The following is a 23620-nucleotide window of genomic DNA, read 5'->3' on the forward strand; positions in this document are numbered from 1 at the left end:
GAGATGGATATAAAATTATACTGCTTATTTTATATAAGCAGGCTCTTTTGTGAAACTAATATATAAGAAAAGAAGGAAATTTGTATACTGCAAAGAATAGTGTTATCAACCTTTTGGGATAACACTCCCTTTTGAGAATAGTGAAAGCATTAGATCATCATCCTAGAAAAACACTAGACATGTAGAATGTGTAATTTCAGAGGTTTACAAATGCCAAGTTTAAAAAACTCTTGTAAAGTGACATTACTAAATTGATTTTTACATTTTTTTAGAAATGTTGCTGTTCTTATATAGGTTCATTTCAGCTCAGGATTTTTTCTTATCCTGAAGATGTATGACACCATTTATTTAGTTCAGTAGCCAATGCACAGTTGCTTTCTTTGATTTGTGTTTAGTTAAGTGAGATAAACCTAGAACATTGACAATACTATATTAGTCCTATGCAATAAATATTGCCATTCTTTTTTTATTCTTTTTTTATTTTACTGGGGATTGAACCCAGGGGCTCTCTATCACTAAACTACATCCCCAGCCCTTTTAACTTTTTTTTATTTTGAAACTGAAGCTTGCCTTGAATTTATGATCCTCCTGCATCAGCCTCCTGAATAAGCCACTGTCCTCACAATTTTTTCTGGTTTTATAACAACTATGGTCATAGTAAAATAGTATTGAAAGAAGCAAAGTATGCATGGTAGGAATTCTAATCACACATAAAATTGATAAATTTACCCAAATTTTTTAAAGCAAATCTCACTTGGGAATTACATATGGTTTCATCTAAACTTCTTATTTTGTAGAAAATCATTTACAATTAAATGAAGAGAAAGAAATACACGTGTATTTAGATGAACCACTTACAATTAAATGACCATTGCTAAGAAAAGGAAATACACACGTTTCCCTAGCATTCTCATTTTGAGAATGATAACAGTAGGTAAATTATGGTACTCCTGTTTAATTAGATTCAGTTCTTTACACAACTCTAAGCCATTGTTTTTATTTTTATACAGATAGCTTTGAAGTCTTGTATTTAGTATAGATTAATAAGTGGAACTGCTTCTAGAACATTGAGTGCCAGAGCTAAGAAATAAACTTATGAATGCTTTGAATTCCTACTTAACCATTATATGTTCTTGTGAAGTTGTCTCTGTGTTTACACATTAACCAAGTACTCAAGAATTAGCCCTTGTACCTTTGCTGTTGGAGATACCATAAGTCTAGTTCATTTTTTTAAAAAGCTATTTTGGTTTTTACTTTTAGGAATTGTCATTTATCTTTTTTTTTCCCATAACAATACTTTCCCTTACATTTTAATATAAAAAGGTCCTCTGAACCATTAAGGATTTTTAAACGAAATATCTTAACTAGTCTTTCTAGCTTATCAATATATTTGTATTCCCTTAAAGTCAGAATTCAAAATCAAACAAATCTTTCTGCATACATACTACGTTGAGCAATTTTGAATCTAAAAACTAATACCTGATTGATTGTTGACCAAATGGCACATAAAAGTGTAAAAATGGTAATTGAAAAATATATAAGAATATGTGCTCATAGGATATTATTAGTATCTAATTTAAATAGAATGACATTTTGTTATAAAATGCCTAAAGTGTGGTTTACTTTATATGCAGACAGGATTTTATTTAGATTAGTGTGGATGGAATCATCAAGGCAGTTTTCATGAATGAGTTGGAACTTGAACTTAGTATTAAAGATTAAGTTAAATATTTGGCTGATAGGAATAAGACATTCATAAAAAGAAAATAGGTCCTTTTTTACTTCTTAAAAAATTGGAATTTTTTTCCCCAGAATAATCTTAGGTATAACGTTTTCTCAATCTCATGCTAATAATACTTTTTTAAAAATAGCTAACATATCAAAACACTAACTTGTGTGGTAGGCATTTTGTTTGCTTCTCAAATACATTATCTCATTTGACTTCACAACATTTCATGAGGTAGTCACTCTTATCCTCATTTTACAAATGTAGAAACTAGGGTTCAGAGAAGTAAAATAATGCTTTCATGGTATCATATCTAACAAGTAGAAGAGCCAGTAGCCAAAGTGAGGGTCGACTCCAGAGACTGTGATTTTAACCATGTAATTCAAGCTCTGAATCCCACTTTTCCATAAGTTAACACAATTTCCAAAATACATTTCTTTTTCTCTTAATTTTATCATGCATGATAGTTGTTTTGGCATTATTATTTCTTCTGAATGTTATTATTTCTCCTGTTATTAAAAAAACAAATACCTAAACTTTTTGGAAGAAACAAGAGTTTGGTCTTTGGAGCTAAACTTCCCAGTTCAAATGTTGACTCTTTCTCTTACTATTATGAACAAATTATCTAATATTCTGTGCTTTCATTTTATCATTGTGAAATCTTCAAATAGAAACAATGTAAGATTTAAGGCATATTTGTTAGTCTGAAGCCCTTCTTGGAAATAGTTAGAGGATGAACTTCATCTTCTAAATATGAATAAGGAAACTGACAAAAGTTCTGTTGGAGAGCATTGAGGACGTATATACACACCTGAGACCAAAACAGAAGAAAGAATAACATGTTAATGCTAAATGCCCAGTAATGTAGGAATTTGGTTATACAACTAGTAAAAAGAGACGAGGATAGAAAATCAGAAGCAGAGAAAGTTTGTGGATTGCCATATCTGTAAAGGGTGGGAGTCAAAGGGCATTATTTAAAGCGGATAAATCAGCAAAAGTACAAACATATTCAGCAGTACAAAGGTAAACATTAAGAAAGATAATATTATTGTATGACTGTAATGCAAGAGGGGCAGAATGGTTATTCAACCTAATTTCATTAGTGCTCCTAGTAAGGAGTTAATAGTTGTTGTATAAAGAAATGGGGGATTACATCAATGTTTATAGCAGCTCAATTCATAATAGCTAAACTATGGAACCAACCTAGGTGCCTTTCAATAGATGAATGGATAAAGAAAATGTGGTATATTTAGTGGAGTATTACTCAGTTTTGAAGAAGAATTAAGTTATGGCACTTGCCAGTAAATGGATGGAATTGGAGAATATCGTGCTAAGCTAAATAAGCCAATTCCCAAAAACCAAAGGCTGAATGTTTTCTCTGATATGTGGATGCTAATTCACAAAAGGGGGTTGGCGCTAAGAAAGAGTAGAGTTACTTTAGATTAGGTAGAGGGGAGTGATAGGAGGGGATATGAAGTTAGGAACGATAGTAGAGTGAAACAGACATTGTATACATATATGATGACTGCATGACCAATGTGATTCTATAACATGTACAATCAGAAACATGAGAACTTATACCCCATTTATATATGATATATCAAAGTGCATAAATGTATTCTACTGTCATGTATAACTAATTAAAACAAATAAAAAATTTTATGACGTAAAAGAAAAAGAAATGGAGAATTAATGGTATTAAATAAAATTATTTAAAATTATGGTTACAAAGATAGATCAGAAACATTAGAACAAAAATACAGAAAGATTATAAAGACAACAGACAACAGCAAAAACTTCAAAATTTTATAAAACCAAATGGTAAAATGTGGTAAGACTAAGATCAACCATTTTTTTTCTAGCAATACATTTTAAATGGCTTTAGGTAACCTAATAAAAAGATTTCAGTTTGGGTCACCAAGCAAAATCTGATTTTATTTTAATTTTTAAAAAAATATTTTATTAATTGTTGATGGACCTTTATTTTTATGTGGTGCTGAGAATGCAACCCAGTGTCTCCCATATGCTAGGCAAGCTATTTACCACTGTGCCACAACCCCAGCCCCTCATTTTTTTTTCCTCCACTGTATTCAAAACATCTAGTGAAAACAGAGTGGTTCAGAAGTTAACAAGCTGGGCACAGTAGTGTACAGTAATAATCAGAACCACTTGAGAGTGGTACACACCTGTAATCTCAATGGCTTGGGAGGCTGAAGCAGGAGGCTTGTGAGTTGAAAGCCAGCCTCAGCAATTTAGCAAGACCCCCATTTCAAAATATGTGTGTGTGTGTGTGTGTGTGTGTGTGTGTGTATACACATATAAAAGGGCTGGGGATATGGCTCAACTGCCCCTGGGTTCAGTTGTCATAGAGGGCCACTTTGTAATATTCACCAAAATTAAAATTGCATTGATATATATATATATATATATAAACTGGATTGAACCCAGGGACACTTAACTCTTAGCTTCATCCCCGGCCCTTTTTATTATTTTGAGACAGGGTCTTGCTAAGTTGCTTAGGGTCTCTTTAAGTTGCAGAGACTGGCTTTGAACTTTCAATCTCCTGCCTTAGCCTCCACAGTTGTTGGGATTACAGATGTGCACCACCATGTCCACCTGCATTGATCCTTTAACCAAACAGTTTTACTTCTGGAAATTTATGGCTGTTCCTGTTCATGAATGAAATAAGATGTACAGATGGCCTTTATTTCAGCATTGTTTATAAAATATCAAAAACAGTTCAAGTATTCATCGGTATTGGACTACATAAATGATAGTACATTTTAGAATGGATTACTATGCCATTTGAAAGGATTTATGTAAACGTAAGAAACATTTGAAAAAAATAACAGTGCTTCCTGAATTTTTCCATCAAAGCACCTTTAATGACAGAAAAGGGGAAAAAAGTATATATGTATGTGTGTGTGTGTGTGTGTGTGTGTACACACGTATGTATGTATGTATATATGTATAAAGTGGTGTGTTAGTTTTTAGCTTAAATTGACCAATTTTCTAGAATTTTGGCTTTAATCTTTAAGATTTGTGGTTTTACTGTGTTCTTCTCTGTAGTTGATTTTTAGTCTTTAAAATTGTTCTTTTTTTAATTTTTATTTTTTATTAGTTGCTCGAGACAATACAATGATCTGGACATATCATACATTTGATTCAAATGGGGTATGAATTCTCATTTTTCCACATGTACAGATTGCAGGATCACATTGGTTATACAGCCACGTATATACATACAGCAATACTGTGTCTGTTGTATTCTGCTGCCCTCCCTATCCCCCCTCCCCTCCCCTCACCTCTCTCTACCTAAATCTACTGTGACACATTTCTCTCTCTCTCTCTTTTTTTTCCTTCCTTCCCCCCCACACCATTATATATGTATATTGTATAATGATGAGGGTCTCCTTCCAACTTCCGTGCAATTCCCCTTCTCCCTCCCATTCCCTCCCACCTCTCTTCCCTGTTTAGGGGTAATCTTCTTCTCATGCTCTTCCTCCCCACTCTGTTTTGAGTCACCTCCCTTATATCAGAGAAAACATTCGGCATTTGTTTTTTAGAGATTGGCTAACTTCACTTAGCATAATCTGCTCTAATGCCATCCATTTCCCTGCAAATGCTATGATTTTGTTATTTTTTAGTGCTGAGTAATATTCCATTGTGTATAAATGCCTAAAATTGTTCTTATCATTGAGTAATTCTACTTCAGGACGATGTGTCTTGTTTATTATATGGCTTCTCTTAGCCCTGATACACTGTAACCCATACTTGTTTGAGAAGCACATGTGTACAAAGTTAATTCCTCAGCTACTATCCTGTATTGTTTTTTGGGGGGATATTTTTCCTGACTGATTTTTCAACGGAAGGACAGAAGATTGAATATCCATGCTAATCCAAAACTCTGAAAAGAATTTCAGATTTTGGAGCATTTCAGATATCAGATTTTTGGGTTTGGAAAGCTTGAGCAATAAAGTCTATGCAAATATTCTATAATTAAAAAAAAACAAACAAACTCTGAAATACTTCTAATCTTCAGGCACTTTGGATAAGGGGTATTCTGCTATAATCTATAAAGAATTAGAATAGTCTACATTTGTCTCAAAATAGTTTCACAAGTTTTATCTTCTAGTTCTGAACGCTCGCAATAAGTGACACCTAAACCAATTTGAATTATTGGCTCTTGAACATTACTATTGTGGTAGTGGTTTGTCTAGTATGTTTCTATGTATAATATGTTTCTGTATTTTATATTACATAATTTTTTAGGATGAAGTTAAAAGAGGTAGATCGCACAGCCATGCAGGCATGGAGCCCTGCCCAGAACCACCCCATTTACCTAGCTACAGGTAAGATCAAAAGAGGAGATAATATGAGTAACCCAATTCTTCTTTTCTACATCTGGCTTATTCATAAATGTCCATTAAGATTCAGTTCAAGCTTCCTCTGGGAAGCCCCTCTCCCCAGTAAGATACCTCCATTTCCTTATCAGCTGAGTTCTATGACCTTCATCTTTGTTCCAGTAGCACCTTGTACATCATAGCAATGATCACAATGTGTTTAAAATAGATATTGCCTTTTCCACTGCACGGGGATTATGTTTAGCATTAGTCCTCCAATATTAAGCATAATAGAAGACATGTAAAAGTTCAATTGAATGAAGAGCAAATTTGATGCAAGCATTTTTTAATATAAAAAATGTATGGCATGTATGATTATATGTACATATAGTCAATCACAGGACTATTTTTACAGAGAGCTTTTAAAATATTTACGTACTTTAAAAAAATTAATGGCCCTACCCACTCTTACAAACATCATCTTGCAGCCCTGTGCCAGAATCTCGTTGCTATAGTAATTTAAGCATCTGCTTAGTGGCATATGTGCTGAGATTTCAGCTACTAATGTAGCAGTCATGTGCAAGATAATTGGAAAATATGCTTTTAATTTCTGTTTTGTACCATTTTCTCTCAGTCTTTTATTTATTTTAATATTTTTAATTATAGGTGAACACAATACCTTTAATTAATTAATTAATTAATTTTTAGTGTGGTGTTGAGGATTAAACTCGGTGCCTCACATGTTTGAGGCAAGCACTCTACCACTGAGCCACAACCCCAGCCCTGAGTCTTTTATTTTTGTGTATGTAGTTACCATAAATGTATTTTCTATAGGAACATCTGCTCAGCAGTTGGATGCAACATTTAGTACCAATGCTTCCCTTGAGATATTTGAATTAGATCTTTCAGATCCATCCTTGGATATGAAATCTTGTGCTACTTTCTCTTCTCACAGGTATGAGGTTCAATCTTATTCATTTGATTATTTATATATTGTGGTTGATGCCTACTTTGTCTATAATTATTAGAAAGTATAAGAAATACCATCAATAACATGAAACATTTTGTGAAAAAGTATATAAATGCATTTTTGTGGAAGTGAAAGAAGTGTTTATATGTTCTCTTTACTGTTTTATTGCTGACTATTATGTGTAGGATGGGAAGGAGAAGCTCTAGTTTCTTTTTTTCCTCATAGTATAGAATTACTTTTTTCTATTTCTTTCTTTCGACTTGTTTGTAAAAATGTTTGGTGTGAATAGAAAAAGGAGTGGTTATATTAATCACTATGGTATTATTGATTATCTCTGAATGGCAGAGGGTTTTTTTGTTTGTATGTTTGTTGGTACTGGAAGACAGGATCTCACTAAGTTGCTGAGGGTCTCATTAAGTTGCTGAGGCTGGCCTCTGACTTGTGATCCTCCTGCCTCAGCCTCCCTAGTTGTTGGGATTATAGGTGTATACCACCAAGCTTGGCTGAATGGCAGGTTATTTTTATTTTCTTCTTTCTACTATCTATATTTAGAAATATGCCTCACAAAGTATTTTGCTGACATAATTTCTGATGTACTAAGTATTTGAATCACCCTTTCAAGTATTTATGCTCTAATATACTGCCAAAGAAAGACGCTTTAAATTGAATGATTAAATGAACTTAATTGTCTCAGTATTTTAGCAGGTTTTGAAGAGACTGTACCTTAGTTAACAGAATATCATTCAAATCATGGAATTTAATGGGACACCTCATACTCTGCACAGCCTTCACACTATGATTGGGAACCCTGGATATCTCTTTTATCTAGCAATTTTTCTTCTTGCTACCATAGAACTCTTTGTCATCTTTCTACTGTTAATACATTATTTGTCTTAGAAAATTTCAGGCAACTTGCTTAACACCTTTATTGTTCTGGGTTTTGTGGTACTGGGAATTAAACCCAGGAGTACTTTACCTCTGATACAAACCCACAACCCTATTTATTTATTTGACAGGGTCTCACTAAGTTGATGAGGCTGGCCTCAAACTTGAAATCTTCCTGCCTCAGCCTCCAAGTTGCTAGGATTATAGGTATGCACCATCATACCTAGCTAACACCTTCACTGTTTAACAGCCTACATGTTAGTGACCAGTTCTGTTGTCAAGTAGAGTGTAATATTTTTACATAAACGTGGTTGGTTAGCTTTATTTTATAGGTGAATTAAAGGCAACATAGGACGATTAAGTAACTTGTCCAGAATCTTGCAGTTTCTAAATAGTAAGATCATTTTAAAGCATATATATATATATAGAGAGAGAGATTTTGTTTTGTTTTGTACCAGAGATTGAACCCAAAGGGGCTTAACCACAGAGACACATCCCCAGCCCTGTTTTATTTTTTATTTTGAGACAGAGTCTCACAAATTAGTCTCTAAATTGCTTGCCTCAGCCTCTCAAATAGCTGGGATTACAGAGATGCAACACTGCGCCTGGCTAAAGCCCATATCATTTGACACAGAACTCAAGTAAACTTTGCTCTACTATATTGCCCCTGTAAGAGTTTTTACTTCTTAGGGAATATGTAGGTATGACTATAAATACAAAATAAAATTCTATTTTACCAGAGTTATACACAATGACCAGGCATGCAAGAAAAACAATGTTTTTCTAGTATTTATGAAAGGTAAAAAAATTAAATATGTAATTTTTAATTCTTTTTTACATTTATTTGACTTCAAGAATGAGTTGTTTTTTACTTAATTTCTTTTAAAGGTACCACAAGTTGATTTGGGGGCCTCATAAGATGGATTCCAAAGGAGATGTCTCTGGAGTTCTGATTGCAGGTGGTGAAAATGGAAATATTATTCTTTATGATCCTTCTAAAATTATAGCTGGAGACAAGGAAGTTGTGATTGCCCAGAATAATAAACATACTGGTCCAGTGAGAGCATTGGATGTGAACATTTTTCAGGTTTGACTTTGTTTGACATTCATTCATAATTCTTAAAATGTGTTGTTCATTTTGCATAAGTTTATGAGTCTACTCTGCCTCAGCCTTGGAGTTAAAAACCCAAAAATGTGTGCCTGGCTGAGAGGATGGTGATGCACACCTATAATACTAGCTACTCTGAAGCCTGAAGCAGGAGAATTGCAAGCTCTAGGACAGCCTCAGCAACTTATAAAGACCCTGTCTCAAAAAATAAAAAGGGAATGGGTATGTAGCTCAGTTGTAATGTAGCTCAGTGGTAGAATACTTTCCTACCATGTGTGAGGCCCTGATTGGTTTAAGTCCCCTGTATCTTAAAAAACAAAACAAAAAAGTATGTGCATATATGGTTGATGAGTGATTGTATTTGTTTTAAGAATGGTGGGGGCTGGGATTGTGGCTCAGTGGTAGAGTGCTCGCCCAGCATGTGTGAGGCCCTGGGTTTAATCCTCAGCACCACATAAAAACATATAAATAAAATAAAGATATTGTGTTCAACTATAACTAAAAAAAAATTTTTTTTAATTAAAAAAAAAAAAAGAATGGTGGGATCAGAGTTGAGATCAGGGGATATGACACTAATTCCAAGAGGGGATCAGACTAACAGGTTAATTCTGGAAGTCTAAAGGTGTCATGCTATCTGTGGACAGTTTTAAACATTAGGAGCCCCAGAGTTGAAAATTCTGCCTTTTGAAAGTTTATGCTAAGTCACCATTAGGCTGATACTACATTGTCTGGTTAAGTCACCATTTTATTAACTAAGAAATTTTGTGTTTGTGACAAAAAGATTACTGCCTTATGAAATAATTAGAAATTATCCAAATAATACAAATTTAACAAATAGGCAGTTAACATTGTACTGTTCACAAACATTACTGAATAGTAATTATATAAATGCATAGGTTAATAAAGATCTTGAATTAATAGAATACTAGATTATAATAACCAGAAAAAATTTTTAAACAAATAGTTCATCTCTTCTCATATTATGAGAAGGGTATAGAAATGCAGAAACTCAAAACTTTTTCATTTCTATAGTTTGTGTGTGGTATCTACTCTTTATAGATTAGCTAGTTAATTCCTTTTTCAGTTGTATTAAACATCAGTGGCTAGTTAATTTTTAAAAAAATTTTAATAAACATCATCTGATTTTTGATAAAAGGTAGCTTTTCTATAGGTAGCTATAGAAGAAGAAGAAGCTACAGAAGAAAAAGTCTTCTTTTTTTATAGTTATATGGCATTTGCTCATATAAGAATTTATGAGTGAATAATAGTGGATGAAGGTAAATATAGGAAGCTCATTATCTTCTTGTACTTAATATTACAGTTTTAGGGTCTTTTAGACCTAAAAGGTATGCAGCAGAAATAACCTAGAAATACTGCCACCTGGAACAAATTTAGTTTACAAGAACTAGAAAAATGTGAAGAGTTAAGCAATAGATTTTACTACTATACTGGTCCAGCTGTGGAAGCTGACTTTGAGGTATCCTGAAAAAGATGTCACAGTTTTAAGGATTTAGCTATTTCTGAAAGCAATAATTGGTGACCGTTTTTTTTTTTGTGTGTGTGTGTGTGTGTCCCACAATTAGAATTCCTTTCAGAGATGTAAAGTTCACATACAATAATCCCTACATGGTTACAAAATTAATTGTTTATCCGTGTAATTGTTCTTTTTTGTAATGCCTTGTATTAAGAATTAGTTTTATTTTCAGTGGACATATTTATAAGTAGTTTTATAAAATGTTTTTTAAAGATCTTTTAGTGAAGAATTGTACATAATTATTTAGGAATCATGCATATGTGTTTTGCTTTTTTAGTTAAATAGGAAAATTATGCTGAAACTGACATCTTTCTAGCTCTGAACTGAGTTATTCTGAATTCTCTTAATTCACAAATGCCATTTGGTTATAAATTATTCCTTGGTTACAGACTAATCTGGTAGCTTCTGGTGCTAATGAATCTGAAATCTACATTTGGGATCTAAACAACTTTGCAACTCCAATGACACCAGGAGCCAAAACACAGGTATTTTGTTGATTTTGATCAATATGATGAAAGAAATCAAAGTAGTTCTTCTAAACTTATTTGTTTTAAGATTTTTTCCATACAAATCATTGTTAAAATGTCTTTGATTTTGCTTCAGTAAAGTATTAATAAATGTTTCTTCAAAATATCAGTGAGTCCTTTAACAGTAAATATTTATTCAGTGCCTACCACTTGCTAGACACATTTCATTGTAGTAGGCATAGAATAGCAAACAAAATGGACAAAAATCCTTGATAATTTTCTTAGGTATGGTTTTATTTTTATTCTATTATTTTTTTCTACTCTAAGAGCAGCCAACCTTACTTAAAAATACTCTTTTTCACCTGGTATGCTGGTGCATGCCTGTAATCTGAGTGATTTGGGAAGCTGGGGCAGGAAGATTGCAAGTTCCAAGATAGCCCTGGCAACTTAGCAGACAGTTTCAAAATAAAAAAAAGGCTAAGGATATGAGATGGTTCAGTGGTAGAGTGCCCTGAATTCAATCCTCAGTACAATTAAAAAAAAAAAAAAATCATCCAAACATCATCAATTTAGTTGGATAAGAGCAGTCTTCCCCTACTTTACCTTGTTTCTTCTTGTTTTCTGGACACCAATTTTGAGTGGCCATTGTAAATGGCCCTAACATTTTAGCATAATGATAGCATATATTCTACCATTTGTAAAGGTATTTTTCTTGTGGTCCAGGTGATAATTTTTTCTCTGCCTAATTGTTGGCTTTATTCGACAGCATCTATTCTGTAGTCTTATTTACCTTGTAGCATTTACAAATAAAGAACTCAATAAATACTTGTTGAATGAAACACTGTTAAACAAGCACTATAAACTACATTGTATATGATGAGATTGTGTAAATATAAAATAACTTTGTAGACTAGATGGATCAGATTTTTAAATAATCAGTTTTTTAAAATCAAGGGTCATATAATTAGATTTTACTATAATAGGGAAATGGTTTTTAAAAATAGCTTATTTTTTATAGCCCCCAGAAGATATCAGCTGCATTTCATGGAACAGACAAGTTCAGCATATTTTAGCATCAGCCAGTCCCAGTGGCAGGGCCACTGTATGGGATCTTAGAAAAAATGAACCAATCATCAAAGTCAGTGATCATAGCAACAGGGTAAGTGTGTGATTAATTTGTGATGAAAATAAGTTATTTTTGCTATAGGTATTCTTATACTCTTTGTCAGAGTTGACAAATTTTTGTTAAGTCAAATCCTATATTTTTATTATTCAGTCATATTGGAATATAATAAAATTTCTAATAAATCATGTTGGGTATTATTAATGGTAGAGAGAGAGTTTGATAATCTAAGGATTTATTCCGTAATATACTATTTGTGTAGCTGTTCCAAAGTGTTGTAGCAACTTTACAATTCATCTTTAGCTTTTCATAGGACTGTACAAATTTTTCCTGCTAGAAATTTTAAGAGTGTGAATTTGTAATTTCCAAACTCCTGATTTTGTCTCTTCCTCTGATTAGGTACTGCCATAGTAAGCCAAGATCTTTGTCCCACTGGCTCAGTAGACACTGCTATATAATACATTAAATTCTCAACCTTACAAATTCTTTAAATTTTTTGTGTCATCAGGTTCTATAAAATAATTTAGATAATTGAGAGATTATTTTTGTTTGTTTTGTTCAACATTTTCAAGTTTGCATAAGTCAGAATGCATATATAATTTTAGAAGAACAACAAAAAACTGTCTAGGAGAATATTCCTTCAGAATTGTTATTTCAAATGGATCTGGACTTGTAAAAGAAAAGTTATCAATGGAATAAAGCATACAGTAAGCATTTTATTCATCTTAGAAATTGTTTTATAGAATCTAAACTTTGGGTAATTCTCAGTAACAGCGTTAATTTATCTCATGAAATTTAGATGATGGTTGTTGCTTAAGAAATTTTTCCTTCATTTTTCTGCTAAAGGAATGATGTTATAGATTTTTTTAATTAAAGTCTTATCTACTAAAAAATCTTATTTTCATTTTGTGAAAGTGTTTAAATTTATATAAAGTCTTTTCTCTAGTTAAAATAGTTGCAATAAAACTCATTTTAGCCTTGATAGATAACAAATCTGCCATCCCCTTGATCTTGGACTTTCCAGCCTTTGTAATTGTGAGAAATAAATCTCTGTTGTTCATTAAAAAAAAAAACAAAAAACAAAAAAAAACAACTCATTTTAGTGGGCTGGGGTTGTGGCTCAGCAGTAGAGCACTCGCCTAGAACATGCAAGGCCCTGAGTTCTATTCTCAGCACCATATAAAAATAAATAAATAAAATAAAGACGATATTTAAAAAAAAACAAACCTCATTTTAGATATAGAATTATTCTGAACCAAAATTGTTTTGTATATTTCAAATAGCTAGATGAGGTGAAAACATTGAGTCTTTATATGTTTAAGACAGTTTGATCAAATTTAATAGCTTTAAATTGGGGTTTTCAAAAAGAAGTAAACTATGCCTGAGCTGATGTTTTTTGCTGTTTGTTTCAATAAAGGAATATTCTTCGAGTTTCATTTTGGCTTATTATAAAGTAATGTGATTGATAAAATGTGAGTCTTAACTATTCACAGATGCATTGCTCTGGATTGGCATGGCATCCTGATGTTGCTACTCAGATGGTCCTTGCTTCTGAGGATGACAGATTGCCGGTGATTCAGATGTGGGATCTTCGATTTGCCTCTACTCCACTCCGTGTCCTGGAAAACCATGCCAGGTATCATGCTACTATTTCAAGGAACTTGATTTCTTCATGTTCTAAATACTTGGTTACTGCTTCAAATTATTTGATTATTATTATTATTTTTTAAATGGGGTATTGCTATGTTGGCCTAAAATTTGGCTATCTCCTCCTCAAGCTCCCACCTCAGCCTCCTGAGGAGCTAGGATTATAGTGGAACACATACCAGTGTGCCACCTGGATAATTTTGTTTTATTTTTTAAATTAGGGAATCTACTTTATCTCTTTCTCATAATAGATAATACAAATGATTTCTTTTTATTTTAAGCAATTGTCATCTGATTTTCTCTACCAAATGTATATAGTAGCCAGTACATACCATAATAGCATGAATTCTTCGTTAACAAATTTTTTACTAGTTATTTCAAACAATAATTAATAGATCAAAATTCTAGTATGCCGCAGTACTTTGGGACAACCCTTGAAATTTATTATACAATTTGATCTTTTTTTTTTTTTAGTAATTGTTGGACCTTTATTTATTTATTTATTTATTTATTTATATGAGGTGCTGAGAATTGAACCCAGTGTCTCACTGGGTTTATATATATTAAATATATATAAATAAAATTATATATATGTGAGGCAAGTGCTGTACCATTGAGCTACAATCCCAGCCTTACAATTTGATCTTTATATAGGTCATAATACTTTTGAAGATGAATCTTCTGTGAAATTTCATGTCAAGCAACAATTTAGAAGTTATATTTTTAAGTTTTAATTTAAAAGTAAACATTTTGAGAAATTAGAAGGCTTCTCCTTTTTTATTTTATTTTATTTTATTTTTTTAATTGAATTATTGGGAATTTATAAACCCAGTGCCTCATGTATGCCAGGCAGGCACTCTTCCATTGAGCCACATCCTCAGCCCTCTGCTTTCAATTTTGATTGTGTCAATCTATTTGAATGTTATACTTAGTTAGATTTTAAGTAAAAAAAAAAAAAAAAGGATTATTCTGAGAAGTTTTAATATTTTTCTTGTGTTATTTAAGGTTGAATTCATTCATTCTACAAAGCAAATAAAATTTTCTGCCTTCATATTATGATGGGAGGGCACCTGACACATAATACCTAAGTATACAATATACAAAGCACTTTACATGTTATTATGATTAATCCTCGTAATAATATCCTGTGGTGGAGATATTATTATTAGTCACATTTTCTAGATCAGAAATCAAAAATCAACAAGTTTTAAACTTGCCTAAGATCACTTAACCACTCAGGTGCCTGCTTCCAACCAATAGTCTGAAGTCTATTCTCTTAACGTTGCATACTACCACCAAAATAAGGAGTGGCCATAATTTAGCAAAACACCATGGTGGGTGCTAGGACCAAATCAGCATCTCTAGTACTCAGTTTCCTTCCTCTAATAAATGAACGATTACGATTATTATTATTTTTAGTTTATACATGGACACAATTTCTTTATTTTGTTTATTTATTTTTATGTGGTGCTAAGGATCAAATCAGTGCCCTACACATGCTAGGCAAGTCCTCTACTACAGAGCTCCAGCTCCAGCCCCAGATTAGGATTATTGGGTCTTTTAAAATTTTTTTTTATAACTTTATTTTATCTATTTATTTTTATGTGGTGCTGAGTGCTCTACTGCTGAACCACAACCCCAGCCCCAGGATTATTGGATCTTTTATCTTTTCTTCCAGCTCTATAGTCAAAGGCATTCTTGAGTGTTTTAAAAATTCTTTTTTCTTTTTTGTGGTGCTGAGGATTGGATCCAGGACAGGTCTTAAAATTATTGAGTGGATTCTGAAAGGGGGAAAGAATTATAAAGTATATTATTGATGTGATTGGGAAAATGTGGTAATATTGCATATAAATAATAAATATTTTGAGTATATAATTGAATTGTAGTTATGTATGTAGAAGAATATTCTTATTCCAACAAATAAGTATAGAAGTGACATGTCATGATATTTGCAATAAACTTTCAAATAGTCAAACCTGTATCTACATATATGTAAAGAGGGAGGGAAAGACAAAGTAAATGTGGCTCAATCAGTGAATCCAGGTATAAAAGTTTCGCACCGTCATATAACTTTTACAAAGGTTTGAACTTTTAAAAAATGTTGCAAATAGAAAGTATTCTTTAGACACATTGATTCCCTTTCCAGTTCCATATTTTATTGATTATGAAAGGTCTTATATTGTAAGAATATCATATTAAAAACAACATTTTCCTGGGCTGGAGTTGTGGCTCAGTAGTAGAGCACTCGCCTAGCATGTGCAAGATGCTGCATTTGATCCTCAGCACGACATAAAACTAAATAAAATAAAGTTATTGCATTCAACTACAACTAAAAAATAAATATTAAAAAAAAAAAAAAAAAAAAAACCTTTTTCCAGGCTTGTGGGATACACGTACAATCCCAGCAACTCAGGAGGCTGAGGCGGGAGAATCGCAAATTCAAGGCCAGCCTCAGCAACTAAATGAAGCCCTGAACAACTTGGTGGGATCCTGTCTCAAAATAAAAAAATTGAAAAGGCTGGTGATGTGGCTCAGTGGCAAAGCCTCTCTGGGTTCAATTCCTAGTATCAAAAAAAAAAAAAAAAAAAAAAAAAAAACTTTTGGGGAAAGAGAAACCCACTAAATATATATGTTGATAACAAGGCTTATCTTTATTTTAGGTAATTTAAAAGGTAAAAAAAAAAATTGTTATAATGCTTTCAGGAGAATGGAGCAATACTAATTTTTTTTTTTTTTGGTGTTGGTGCTAGTGATTGATTGATCTGGGGGCCTCATGCATGGTAGCCAGGCATTTTACCATTGAGCTGCATCCTCAGACCCCCAATTTTGTATGCTTTTATTTTAAAAAATACTTAAAACTTTTTTTTCTTTCTTCCTTTTTTTTTTTAATACTAGAAATTTAACCGTAGAGTGCTTTACCACTAAGCTATATCCCCGTCCCTTTTTAACTTTTTATTTTGAAATAGGATCTTGGTAAGTTGCTGAGGATCTCACTAAGTTGCTGAGGCTGGCCTTGAACTTGTGATCCTCTTGCCTTGGTTTCCAGAGTTGCTGAGATTAAAGGCATGCATCACTATGCCTGGCTGAGGAATACTCAGGCTTCATTCTAATTTCTTATAGAATCTTTAAACAATATAGATATGAATATAGAAAAGACGAAGTATTAATTGTGATTTTCTCTGGGTAGTGGAATACAGGAAATTTTTATTTTCTTCATGCTAATCTGAATTTTCAGAACTTATACCAAAAATAAAACTTTTATTATATGCTGGATATAAAACTTCCAAAAATTATTGTAGCACAAAGAGCTATAAAGTATATCTCTGGAATTTAGATCTATAATACTTCTTTCTTCATGAGAAATATTTTCTTTTTTTTTTTCAAAAAAATATTTTTTTATTATATATGGACACAATACCTTTATTTATTTATATGTGGTGCTTAGGATTTAACCCAGTACCTCACATGTGCAAGCAAGTGCTCTACCACTGAGCCACAACCCTAGTCCCGTGATGAGAAATATTTTCAAATGTTTTTTTTTGTTGTTGTTAAGCAACCTTTTACTGGACACAGTGACTCATGCCTGTAATCCCAGCTGGTAGGGCGGCTAAAACAGGAAGATTGCAAGTTTGAGGTCGTTTTATTATGCATATCTAGTAATATATATATTTCTACTATATAGGGATTTTTTATATATATATATATATATATAAAATCCCTATATAGTAGAAATTGTGTAATGGTAAGGAATAGATTTCTCTAGCCCTTTTTTTTTTTTTTTTTCCCCCTGAGGTGCTGGAGATCAAACCCAGGGCCTTATTCTTGGGAGGCAAGTGTCTACCACTGAGCTATACCTGCAGCTCCTCTACAACACAATTTTTATCTGCACTTTCAAAAGATAGCCTATAATTTTTATTATTTAGTCCATGTTGTTGAGTATATGGTTTTATGTTTTGCTACTATACAGGGACACTATATCGAATACCCTTTGCCTTTGTAATGATCAAAGAACATAAACATTACTAACTTGCCTTCTAGAAAGATTACACTAAATTACAATTCTGTTAGCAGTGTGTGAGTCTCTGAAGTCTAGACAAAATAATTTGATTTTCTCAAAATTGAACATTTTCTCATCTTGTGTTTTTTTTCTCCTTTGTGTTTTTTAATAGGGGGATTTTGGCAATTGCTTGGAGCATGGCAGACCCTGAATTGTTACTGAGCTGTGGAAAAGATGCTAAGATTCTGTGCTCTAACCCAAACACAGGAGAGGTATGGGAAAGAGATGCTTCTTAACTTTGTAGCCCTTGGAATACTGTTTTATAGATAAATAAAAATTTTATATGGATTCTTTAGTGCATTCTGATAATTAAAGACATATGAAAGTAGATAGAGGTGGTTGTGAAAGATTAATCTAGTAGAGATTTTATCAGGAATATTATCTAAGCTCTTTCAACCAGAAAAATTAGTCATTGAACTAGTTTGTTGCAACTAGAAACGATTTCCAATAAAATTTATTTATTACCTAGATTCAGAAATAGTTTGTGGGCTGAGGGTGTGGCGCCCTGGTAGAGCATTGGCCTAGTGTGCATGAGGCTCTGCATTCAGTCCCTACACTGCCCCCTGCCCATCCCCACCCTCCACCCTGCCCAAAAGTAATACTTAGTTTGATTTATCTCACATGTGATTCCTGTAAATCATTATCTTCATTGTAGAATTGTTCAAGGTTTGGGTCTTTTTTTTTCTGCTTTTCCGTTCTTGAAGATCATCTTGACTTTTGGAAATCAGTAGTTTTTTAATCTGTCTTCTGAATGATAAATCAAGAGTATAATACTTTGTTATATAATATTTGTTGTATGTCCTACCCATGGAAATTTTACATAAATACCATACAGTTTTATTTCTTAATAGTTGTATGGTTTCCCTACCTTATTTATTTATTTTTTTTGATATTAGGAATTGAACTCAGAGACACTTAACCACTGAGCCACATCTCCAGCTCATTTTTTGTTTGTATTTTATTTAGAGAAGGGTCTCATTGAGTCCCTTAGTGCCTCACTAAGTTGCTGAGGCTGGCTTTGAACTTGCAATCCTCCTGCCTTAGCCTCCCCAGCTCTGGGATTACAGGCCTGTGCACTGCACCCAGCTCCCTACCTTTTTCTTTTGGACCATAAATTCTAATTATAGTTTTTCGGCTTTTATTTTTTTCTATATTCAGATAGATTATTGAAAGTGCTTTTGCAGTTACTCCGATGGAATACTATAGCCAAGTGGTAGAGTGCTTGTCTAGCACATACAAGTTTCTGGAGTTAGCCCCCAGCATTGCAGTAATAATTAAAAAAAAAAAAAAAACCACAATTTCTTTTACAGATTTCAATCTGTATTATTAAAATAAAACAAGCATTTCTGGTTTCAAGTGTTTGAATTGTGATATCTAAGAATAAATAAGCATTCAAGTTAGGGAAAACAAGAAGATTAAAACAATAATAAATTTTACTTCCTATGGCTTGTAGATCAAATAAATATCTTTCTTTTTACACTTTGCCTTTCTAAGTAATTTCAAAGTACATGAAACTTACTGTTTTGTCATTATTCTTATAGGGTATATGAATTTATTAAAATGGATGTTTGGGGCTGGGGTTGTGGCTCAGTGGTAGAGTGCTCGCCTAGCATGCATGAAGCACTGGGTTCCATCCTCAGCACCACATAAAAATAAAAAAATAAAGATATTGTTTTCACTTAAAACTAAAAAAAAAAAAATGCATAAATTTTTAAAAATGGATGTTTGCATGTGATTAGTTATATGTGTTTGGATTTAAAGGAATCTACTTTTAGTGCATGTTGAAACTAAAAATTGAAATTCATATTTAACTGCAAAGTAGTAATAGACAAATGATTTAAGTTCCATGAGACTGCATGTCTTATTAATCACTATACATGTCAAAGACATGAGCAACCTGAATATTTTTTCACTTACTTTTGTCTTCTTATTAACATTTAAAATATTACATGAAGTCTAAGTTAAGGTCATTTGACTTATTTCTTAAGGCCTAAAACCTATGCATGTATAAATAGCAGTCACTATCACACTTACTTTGTTTTTTTTTTTTTTTTTTACTTATTTTTTTACTTACTTACTTTGAATTAGCAACAATTATATAATGTTTTCAAGATTTTGCAGCAGCCATTTTTGGTAGTTTTTCCATGTTGTTTTCCTTCTAAAGAACGTTGTTAATGCTAAAATTTAGTGGGATTCTTTAGCATTAGGAGTAGTATGTATATGTTTTCTCTTTTGGCTAAAACCCAGATTTCTCAGTGAATTCTTCCCTCTCAAGATTGATTTTAAAATTTGGTCTTCAAATAACCTAAATATGATTGTTTGAATTTTGCCAGGCAAGAAGAGTTGGACAAGACACCAATGATAAAGTGTTCTGATTTTTAAAACATATCTACCACTACCATCTCGAAATCAGAAAAAAACCTTCTATTTTTAAAGATGTACTTGTTTAGCCAGACACCATGGTACACACCAGTAGTCCCAGTGCCTTGAGAGGATAAGACAAAAGAATCATGAGTTTGAGGCCAGCCTCAGCAACTTAGCAAGATCCTGTCTCAAAACAATAACAAGGGCTGGAGGTATAGCTCAGAAGTAGAGCACCCCTGGGTTCAAATCCCTAGTACCCAAAAGAAAGGTAGAGGGGGAGTGCTTGTTAAATCTTTCTTAAATGTTAAGCAGCATTCTAGTTTAGCTTACTAGACCATCATAGTGAGCCATTCTTGTATTTTAAAGAAATGTTATGATTAATTTGCCTGGCTAAAAATACTTTCTAAAATAAAATGTTTAACCACAGTAATGTTGACCACATTAATTCAGGTATTTGGGTTATAAAGTGACTGGATAGTTTTCTGACTTTTGTTGCTTATTTTTATTTATGTATGTATTTATTCATTTTTGGCCTAGGTGTTATATGAACTTCCCACCAACACACAGTGGTGCTTTGATATTCAATGGTGTCCTCGAAATCCTGCTGTCTTATCAGCTGCTTCCTTTGATGGGCGTATCAGTGTTTATTCTATCATGGGAGGTAGCACAGATGGTTTAAGGCAGAAACAAGTTGACAAGGTAATAGGAAATGTTAAAACAACAACAACAACAAATCATATAATTATTTTGACAAAGATGATTGGTCAATAATGCTGATTTATTGAATAATTATCAAAAATTTTTCTTGGGTATGACTTGAAAAAAATGCATCATAGTTTGTAAGTTACTGATTCATACTTTTTTTTTTTAAAAAAAGCTTTCATCATCTTTTGGGAATCTTGATCCTTTTGGCACAGGACAGCCGCTTCCTCCATTACAAATTCCGCAGCAGACAACTCAACATAGTATAGTACTGCCTCTGAAGAAGCCACCCAGATGGATCCGAAGACCTGTTGGTGCTTCCTTCTCAGTAGGTGCATCTTGGTTTTATGGTTCATAGAAACAAAGAAGTTTTCATAGTGAAGTGTTATAGAATCATTCAGATGGAAAAACTTGGGTTTTAGATGGATTTGTGGAATGTTCATCATTCAAAATATTTTCTTAGAAAAAAGTGGGGACCTGCCAGGCACGGTGACACACGTCTGTAATCCCAGTGGTTGAGGAGGCTGAGGCAGGAGGATTGTAAATTCAGAGCCAGCCTCAGCAAAAGCAAGGCACTAAACAACTCAGTGAGAACCTATCTCTAAATAAAATATGAAATAGGGCTGGGGATGTGGCTGATGTCCTTGAGTTCAATCCCTGGTACTTTCCCACCCACTACCACCCCAAAAAAAGAAAGTGGGAACCTACTTTACTTTTTTTTTTTTTTTTTTTTTTTAAATTGTGAGCCAGGTGTGGTGACTCATCTGTAATCCCAGCTAGTCAGGAGGCATGAGGCTAAGGCAGAAGGACTGCAAATTCAAGGCCAGCCTGGGCAACTTAGTAACATCCAGTCTCAAAAATAAAAAGAGCTGGAGAATGTAGCTCAGAGATAAAGCACCCTGGCTCAATCCCCAGTACCAAAAAAATAAATAAATAAATAGAGTGCATGCATGTGCGCGCAAGTAAATGAAAAAGCAGAGGTTCCCGTTTCCCAACACCCACTCCAACACTATTTTCATGCTTTTTATTTATTTATTTTTTTGGTAGTAGCATCATAATGGGTGTGGATGTCTCATGAGGTTGTATTTCTCTGATGATTAGCGATGTTGAGCATCTTTTTTTTGTTGGCCATTTATATATCTTTTGCCTCCTGCTATGGGGTGACTCAGCATGAAGGCCCTCACCAGATGCCAGGACCTTGATTTTGGACCTCCCAGCCTCCAGAACTGTGAGGTGTGGTGACACATGCCTTCTTCATTACATTTATTTCTAAATATTTTCTTTTAAGCTATAATAAGTCCTCTTGTTCATAAATTTCTATGACTCAGATATTCTTTTATAGTAACACAAAGTAGACTAAGGCAGTTTCCTTTGCTATAAGAAAGTCCCATTTATCTGTTTTTGCTTGTGTTGACTATTTTTTTGGTGTCATATCCAAAAATCATTGCAAATCTATTGACTCAAAGTTTTTTCTTTGTTTTCTTCTAGTAATTTTATAGTACCTAGTGTCATATTTAGGTTTTTAATCCATTTTGGAGTTGATTTTTGTATATGATATAAAGTAAGGGTCCAACTCTGTTTTTTTGAACGTGAATGTCCAGTTTTCATAAACTAGATATTTATTGAAGAGATTATCTTTCTCTATTGTGTGATCTTGGTGCCCTTGTCTAAAATCATTTTACCATATATGCATGAATTTATTTTTGTGTTTTCCATCTGATTCACTGGTTTTCATGTCTGTCTTTGTGCCAATACCACACTGTGGATTTACTGTAGCTTTGTAATAAGTTTTGAACTCAGGAAGTGTGAGGCTTCCAGCTTTGTTTTTTCTTTAGATTGCTTTGGATATTCAGCATCCTTTTAAGAGTCCATGCGAATTTTAGAATTTTTTTTTTCTCTTCCTGGAAAAAGTTCCATTGGGATTTTATTTATTCATTTATTTTTGAGACCGTGTCACTTTGTTGTCCAGGCTGGGGCTCGAACTTCTTGGCTGAAATGATACTCTGACTCAGCCTCTTGAGTAGCTTGGATTATAGGTTGGACACCACTGCGCACAACCTCATTGTGATTTTGACAGGGATTGCATTGAATCTATAGATGGCTTTGGATAGTATGGACATTTTAATAATATTGTTTTCCAATCCATGAACACAGGATATCATTTGTTTCTACCTTTTTTTTTTTGTTTGTTTTGTTTTGTTTTGTACTTGCCATGTACAACTTATCTTCCTCATTACATTTATTTCTAAATCTTTTTTTTAATCTATAATAAGTAGGATGGTTTTCTCAATTTCCTTTTCGCATTGCTGATTATTAGTATATAGAAACAGCTAATTTTTGTGTGTTGACTTTGTTCCTTCAACTTTGCCAAATTCATTTATTATTGGTTTTAATTATTTTGTGGTATCTTTAGGTTTTTTTATACAAGATGTCATCTATGAACAGAGTTAATTTTCCTTCTTCTTTTTTTCCTCCTGGGAAAAAAGGGATTGAGTCCAGGGGTATTGTACCACTGAACTACATCCTCAGCACTTTTCATTTTGAGGCAGGGTCTTACTGAGTTGCACAGGCTGTCCTCAAAACTTGCAGTCCTCCCAAGTCACTGAGATTATGGGGTTTTACCACTATTCCCAGCTACCTCTTTCTAATTGTGATGCCTTTTATTTCTTTTTCTTACTTCTCTACTCTGGCTAG

General features: G+C 33.1%; 1 protein-coding gene across 25 annotated transcripts in view; it reads left to right on the forward strand.

Moving 5' to 3' along the window:
- Sec31a (SEC31 homolog A, COPII coat complex component) overlaps positions 1-23620 on the forward strand; it is a 63679-nt gene that overhangs the window by 1295 nt on the left and 38764 nt on the right. For 24 of the 25 annotated variants that reach the window (XM_058583424.1, XM_058583425.1, XM_058583426.1 and 21 more), the window contains exons 2-10: positions 5999-6078; positions 6904-7024; positions 8813-9011; positions 10956-11051; positions 12052-12192; positions 13650-13792; positions 17973-18072; positions 20762-20923; positions 21102-21254. In XM_058583424.1, the coding sequence (XP_058439407.1) occupies positions 6000-6078; positions 6904-7024; positions 8813-9011; positions 10956-11051; positions 12052-12192; positions 13650-13792; positions 17973-18072; positions 20762-20923; positions 21102-21254 (1194 nt within the window). In that variant the 5' untranslated portion in view covers position 5999. Of the gene's footprint in view, positions 1-5998; positions 6079-6897; positions 7025-8812; positions 9012-10955; positions 11052-12051; positions 12193-13649; positions 13793-17972; positions 18073-20761; positions 20924-21101; positions 21255-23620 lie in introns of those variants that run through there. The other variant, XM_058583436.1, reaches the window with a different exon arrangement.

The sequence above is a fragment of the Marmota monax genome, unplaced genomic scaffold (assembly GCF_021218885.2).
Source record: "Marmota monax isolate L192 unplaced genomic scaffold, Marmota_monax_Labrador192_F-V1.1 WCK01_AAM20220418_F8-fsc00128, whole genome shotgun sequence".
Taxonomy (NCBI): domain Eukaryota; kingdom Metazoa; phylum Chordata; class Mammalia; order Rodentia; family Sciuridae; genus Marmota; species Marmota monax.